This window comes from Semicossyphus pulcher, unplaced genomic scaffold (genome assembly GCF_022749685.1).
Source record: "Semicossyphus pulcher isolate SPU_LCO1_2020_fin unplaced genomic scaffold, fSemPul1.0.p SCAF_8, whole genome shotgun sequence".
NCBI classification, from domain to species: Eukaryota; Metazoa; Chordata; class Actinopteri; order Labriformes; family Labridae; genus Semicossyphus; species Semicossyphus pulcher.
The window spans coordinates 24,436,172-24,442,884 of record NW_027211759.1 but is presented as its reverse complement, the minus strand read 5'-3'; the positions used below and the strand labels follow the sequence as shown (position 1 = coordinate 24,442,884).

The 6,713-nt window shown below is 41.1% G+C and overlaps 1 protein-coding gene across 1 annotated transcript; it reads left to right on the top strand.

Annotated features, from left to right (window-relative positions):
- The first annotated feature begins 5,158 nt into the window (after positions 1-5,158).
- LOC138613455 (carbohydrate sulfotransferase 6-like) lies at positions 5,159-6,301 on the top strand. Its single transcript, XM_069687131.1, has one exon. The coding sequence runs from the start codon at positions 5,159-5,161 to the stop codon at positions 6,299-6,301; it is 1,143 nt and encodes a 380-aa protein (XP_069543232.1).
- Positions 6,302-6,713: the final 412 nt, after the last annotated feature.

The window sequence follows — 6,713 nt, the reverse complement described above, 5'->3', positions numbered from 1 at the left end:
TCACCTTTTTGAACTTCAGGGGCTCCGTAGTGTGGTAAAGTTCTCAAAAATTCCAAAGTGATCTAACCTTGTATCAAATGGTTGTCAAATTCACTCTGCCTTTAAATGACTTTTAAAAATGACCAATTGGCTATTAGTATGTAAACACAAAAGGACATGCACACAGTGCCTGGTATGGTCTAGTGCATCTGTATTCTCTGTGTCAGTGTAAACGATACATCCTGTTGGCATTTCCCCCACAGGACATAATTACAAGCAAAGCAAGCAAGTTTGGGTTTGAGTGTCAATTATTCTATTGTCTTCAACGCTGAGGACAAGAGGAGACATGTCTTACTGTTTCAGGATAGTACTGTATATGTAACAGCATCCTTACTGCGACAAAAGGTAGGCTTTCTCCTGTTGGAGTCTTATTTTGATATTGAAGCAGGTTTTATAGTTGAGTTCTGCAGTTCTGTGTTTTCAACATTAGTCCAGGGTTTTATTTAAATTTGCTTTAATTGACTCTTTCTTAGCAGCCTGTTGAACAATCAAAATTAGGAAGGAGGAATTACAAAATGCTGCAGAGATTTACCATCGGGTTAAGATGCCAGACAGTTTCTCGACATCATTGAATCAAAGGCAAGAAATGAAAACCTCAAGATGTATACATGTGTGTTTAGACCTGAGTTTGAATTTGAAAATGTTAAAAAAGTGATAAGCCTAGTCAGTCCGTCAAAGTAAATTCTATGTCATGGAAACACCTGAGCTTAAGTGTCAGCTCTTTAAAGGTATTTCACCTGCTAAGCAAACAAGCTCTACAGCTACATGCAACAAGAAGCACTATTATTCATTATTTAATTATGCATAACAATTTATTAGATTTAAATCCATAAATTTATTTGTTACATTTTGTTTAACAACGTTTAACAAATGAAAGCACTGTTTAAGTCAAGCCTGAAGTTGGCTTGTACATTAAAGAAAGCTTCCAGTCTCTTTCATACAGCGTGGCATATTGCTCATTAATGAAACACTGGTATCAGATCCAGACTCCATGTTGTTGGATATGTGTATTCCTAGCAAAGATATGAAACGCTGTAGAGTTAAAGTACAGTAATTGTGTTAAATGCACTGCACTGTTGAGCCAAATAAGGATATTAGAAATAGAGCTGAACAGATCTGGACTTTGTGGGATTGATGCTGATATTAGAGGAGAAAAGTTTAGTAGGTACCATTATGGCAGCTGGTAATGAATTTTTCAGATAGGCTGAAAATGGAGATTTTTTATGTGGCTTGTGCACAATATTCTACATTAGAGAATATTTAACATTTCAATTTAACTGTGGAGTCAGATTGTGCTCTGCTGGACAAACTATGTAATGAAACCATTTATAAATCATCCAAGCTTTCCTGCATTATATGTCCAATTAAAAAGGTTTTCAAAATTCTGCATTTCAGAAGACGTTTACGCTGATATCAATATATCTTTAACAGGCCCAATATTGGTCAGGCTTTTCAAAAATAATTTCAAATAAGGATGGGCATCATGACTCACTAAATTGTCAAATTTGCCAATGACACATGAAATATAATTAAAGCAATTCTTACCTTTCTGGCATGTCCCTCAGCACTTAGTTAAAATTTGAACAAGAACAACTCCGCCTCCCTTCAAAGTCCCACCCTCTTCCCCCTGCCTGACCTCTGACGCTCCCCCTCCCTCCCTCCTCCTCCATGCATCCCTGACGCGTGCGGTGAGAGAAGTAGCGCGAGTGAAACGGGTCAATGGAGTCGGAGTCAGAGTCAGAGTCAGAGGCACAGGTAAGTGAAAACTAACCAACAGTAATTAAATAATATTCAATTCTGCATGTGGTATAAAATAAAATTCCCTCCCTCGTAACGTTTAGTTACCTTTTGTAGTCTGACGAACTACCAACGTTTCTATCGTGATTATAGCATTTCATCGCCTGTTTGTTTACAGTCAAATGCGTCGTTTTTCGGCAGAATTAATATTTTCTTGCTGTCATAACGTCTTACCTTGCCTGAATTGTCCCGGTAACGTTTGTCATTAAATTCGGAGCAGTACAAGCAGTTTTGTTTACAGGTTAACTTTGTTGAGAACCTGTTTTGTCAGCTAACGGTAGCTAACGGTAGCTAACTTTAGCCCTCGTTCAGACGTTTAGCTTCAACGTTTTTTTCTTTTAACTTTATGTTATATAGTCACAAAGTAAAAGGCTTTTTTTAAAATTGTGGTGCTTCTTGGAGGAGAGTGTGGTTGGAGATCCCGACTACGTTCCGGATCTTCAGAGGCAGGGGCCGACAGCAGCAGCCTACAGCAGGAACCAGCACAGGAGGTGTAAGAGCCCCGAGAAGGGCAGGTCCTTCCAGGGGCTGCCAGGGTAGAAGCAGCAGGGGCCGTGGGGTGATGCGGAGTGGGGAATCTGCTGAGGAGAGGCCCGGAACCAGCAGACAAGCTGCCCCAAGATCCACAACAAGAGCCAGACGGAGGGCACGTGGACCTGCTGTACTCAGTCCTGACGATCTCATCCGAGTCCAGCAGTTCATATAGTTTTGTATTTTTTCTTATTCACGTTGTTCAATAAAACCTTGCATTGTATAATTACCTTTGTCTTTTTACTCACATAAAGTAATGTTTAGTATGCTTTACTTCCATTATGACCCTTGTTTCATATTCCCACTTCATCTGAATGAACTGCAGTGAATTACTAAAATCAATTTTTTTGAAAAACATTTATTATTGTACACAGTTTATCATTTTTTTTACAGCTGTCTTCTATAAGAAATTAGTTATTTGGTCCCAATAAAAAAGCAAATAAATAACATAAGGCACTTGCAAGATTACTGTTTAGTAATGCAAACAAATCTTTTAGATGTAACATTCAGCTCTTCATGAGTTCCAGGGGTACCAAGTCTTGGCTGGTGCTGGATGTCCTCCATTACGGTGAGAGTGGTGTACCTTGACAAAGAGTAAAAAAAAAATAGAAACGTGACAGGATATAAATTGCATAAACGCAAACAGGCTAGATTGTATATAGATCTTAGGCTGCTTTGGCACAGAGTGATGTTATCACAATGTACAGTAAGTGGAGCAAGTGTATGTATCAACTTACTACAATTTGAAATTCCCTACTGGTAAATAGTACTTCTTCCCAAGGATGGAAAAAGTCACAAACATAGACAGGTCGGTCTTATTTACACAGATGTCAGCTAGCCAGCATTATCTATTAGCCAGAGAAGTCTTCTAGCAATGTGCTGAACTAGCTCTGGTTACTGTACAACCAACCAAGTCAAACGCAACCCCGGAGTTATAATACTAAAACTGGGTTAATGACAACTTCACAATAAACACTGAGGCTAACGCTGAAGCTAACGTCACCGGTAGTGTAACGTTAAACAAACCAAGCTGTGGAGTCATTTTGTTTACACTACCGGTGCTAACGCTAGGCTAAATTTCCCTGCACAAATAACATAATATTACAGAACTACAGTAACTGGTAACTGATGTTATCACATGTAATGTTGTGTTTTAGGATTAGGCAAACTTAACGTACCTGTCCAGCAGAAACTCCGCGACCATCTCATCTCTTTTTAGCTCCGGATGTAGCTGCATTAGCCTCCTCCATTGATGGAAAGCAGAGCCAATGTTGACTCACGTCTTGCCTCTTGCCGCATCAAGCTCTTTCTTTAAGGCAGCTTTTTGTGAAATAGTCTTTTTTGTCCTGATAATTTTCTCTTTGGGGGCAGCTGATGATGGAAGTGGCGGCTCGCCTTGGTCAGTCATTGTCAGGTCTCCGTTCCTTGCTCTCTCTCGCCGCTCTACTGCGCTACCAGAGAGGCGCGTGACTTGAGAGGCGCGCGACTTGCGAGCCGTGACAGCGGAGCAACTGGGAGGGACGCAGCGACGGATGACAGACAGGAAGCTCGGCAAATCAATTTATTCGGACTGAATAAAATGATTGGTCAGACTTTTATCAGAAATATATGAGAATTAAATATTGATGAGTTTCAACGCCTAGTTGATTTCTTTTACATTTTATTGTGCTACACGCTTATTAGGAGCATTTTATGATTACAAAAAAAAGCGTAAAAATGCCAGAAAGGTAAGAATTGCTTTAATGTTTAAAAATCAAAGTGGGGATGGAGTGGAGGCTACAAGGACTCGAGTTAAGTTTTCAGTTTTAGAAATAATTAAAGGGGCTATATGTAAGATTTTACATGAATTCATCAATCAAATATCATTTTTTATTGCAAATGTGTGAAGGGATACTTAGATTAATTGAGAACCGCCAACTTCCTCCTTCCTAGTTTGGAGTTTGGAGATGAGATGATCTCACATGATAAAACCTTAATGATTGGTTTACTGTTGCAACATAAAATGATTATTAAGCAAGCCTGAATAAATGTTTGAATGTAATCTGGATCCTGTATGTTCTTATAACAATCCAATACTTCACTTTTTGATTATTGATGACCGTACATTTTCATGTTTACCGTCAGTAAAGTTGAAAGCCCTCATAACATGAACTGCTGAGGTGTTAAAAGGTGTAATGAAACTTCCCACATTTACACACAATATGTTTCTTCTTCATTATCCTCGTTACATTCAGGATCTCAGATTGAGTTTCTGTTTTGTTGCTACTAACTTTCATTTTTTCAAACCTTTATTTGTTTTGTGTCATTTAACATGTATGTAACCCCTCATTATTACTACACTAAATAATGATATTGATTTCATATGAGGAGCATTTTCATATTTAGAACCATTGTTGCAAGAACATTCAGTCATTAGGAATGTAGAAAGTGAGCCACTTGAAATAAAAAATTACTTTGTTCCCAGTGTCCGTGGACGTGCTTCCCTGTGGCCCTTTTGCTAAGCAACATAACAACACATTCTACACCCGTAATCCAGCTAACTGTAGTAAACCTGGAACATCAAACTCATGCAAGATTGCTCAGAAAGAATTTTAGCTTTTAACTTGCATTATGTAAACTCATATTTCTTATTTAACCTATGCATTTCTTTATCATTCTCTCTCCCTCTCTCTCTTTCTTTCCCGTCATCGCTTCAGCTCTCACATTCACCCTCAGTCCTCTCTTCTCTGCAGCATAAAAAGGAGCAACATCCACATCGGGCTCCTGCAGCTGACAGTGATCCAGAGCCATCATGCCGAGCTGTAAAGTGAACTTTAGCACCATGATATTAATGGTGATGCTGCAGGGGGCAGCAGTGGTGCTGTTCTGCAGCTGGTACGTGGAGCTCAGTCCCAACAACTTTACGCCCTCCAACGGCAAAGTCCACATTCTGGTGATTTCATCGTGGCGATCGGGCTCGTCCTTCCTGGGTCAGGTGTTCAATCAGCACCCGTCTGTGTTCTACCTCTTCGAGCCAGCTTGGCATGTGTGGACCCGCATACCGAAACTGGGTGCGCAGATGCTCCAGATGGCCGTGAGGGATTTATTACGGAGTGTGTTCCAGTGTGACTTCTCTACGATGGAGGCCTACCTGCCGCAGAAGCCCAGGGTGTCCAGCTTGTTTATGTGGGCTGTGAGTCGAGCCCTGTGCTCACCACCAGCATGTCCTCTCGCGCCTCGTGGCAACTTCAGCGACCCCTCTCGTTGCCTTCAGGCTTGTAATGCTCCGGGCCTGCAGGGGGTGCAGGAAGCCTGCAGCACTTACAGCCACGTGGTGTTGAAGGTAGTTCGAGTTCTTGAGCTGGAGTCTCTTTATCCACTCTTCCAGGACCCAAGCCTGCATCTCCGCATCATCCACCTGGTGCGAGACCCCCGGGCTGTTATGCTCTCTAAATTGAGAACAGCGGGAAACTTCCATATAGATGACCACATTATTTTGGAGCAAAGAAGCATACCAGCAGCCGAAGTGCATTTTCAAGTCCTGCAGGAGGTCTGCCGCGGCCATGTGCGCATCAACGAGAGGGCCATCCTGAAGCCCCCTCCTTTCCTAAAAGGCCGCTACAAAATGGTCCGCTATGAGGACATTGCCCACAACCCGCTTGAGGAGATCAATGAAATGTATGATTTTGCAGGTCTGGAGATGACCACACAGTTGAAGGAATGGATCTACATGTTGACCAGTGGAAAACGTGAAAACAACAATCCCTTTGAAGTTTCGCCTCGAAATGCTACTGATGTCTCCCAGGCTTGGCGTGGCATGCTGTCGCATGACAAGGTCAAACAAGTCCAGGAAGTGTGTGAGAGGGCCATGTCACTGCTCGGGTACAGGATGGTTCACAGTGAAGGAGAACAGAAAAACCTGGACATAGACCTTCTCGTGCCAAGGAAACCTTAAAAGTTCAGCTGGTTGCCCACTGACAGAATATGAAGAAACATTTAAAAAATGAATCACTTTTATTTTTTCTTCATAGGATTTATTGGCTGTACAAGCCTTTAATGAGTTTTACCAGACAACACTGGCATAATGTCCAAGGTTTAAAGTCGAGGTGAAATGAAAAATGTCATTTCAATCCTTTTAGATCAGGTAATATTGTGCATCTATTTGACAATATCAGCCAAGAAAAATACAGAAAATCCATTTCTTCGTATTCTTATATCAAAATCTGATCATTTTTTCTTCCTGTAAAACAAAATATTACGTGTGCTTACGGAAGCTTGTACCAACCAATTTCAACCAGTAATATCATGACATCCACCTGTCAATCAATCTGCAACATTTAGCCGCAGAGCACCAAGAACGCTCGGTC

Coding starts and splice junctions, on each gene's coding strand:
- LOC138613455 (XM_069687131.1), top strand. CDS start 5,159: ATGCCGAGCTGTAAAGTGAACTTTAGCACCATGATATTAATGGTGATG.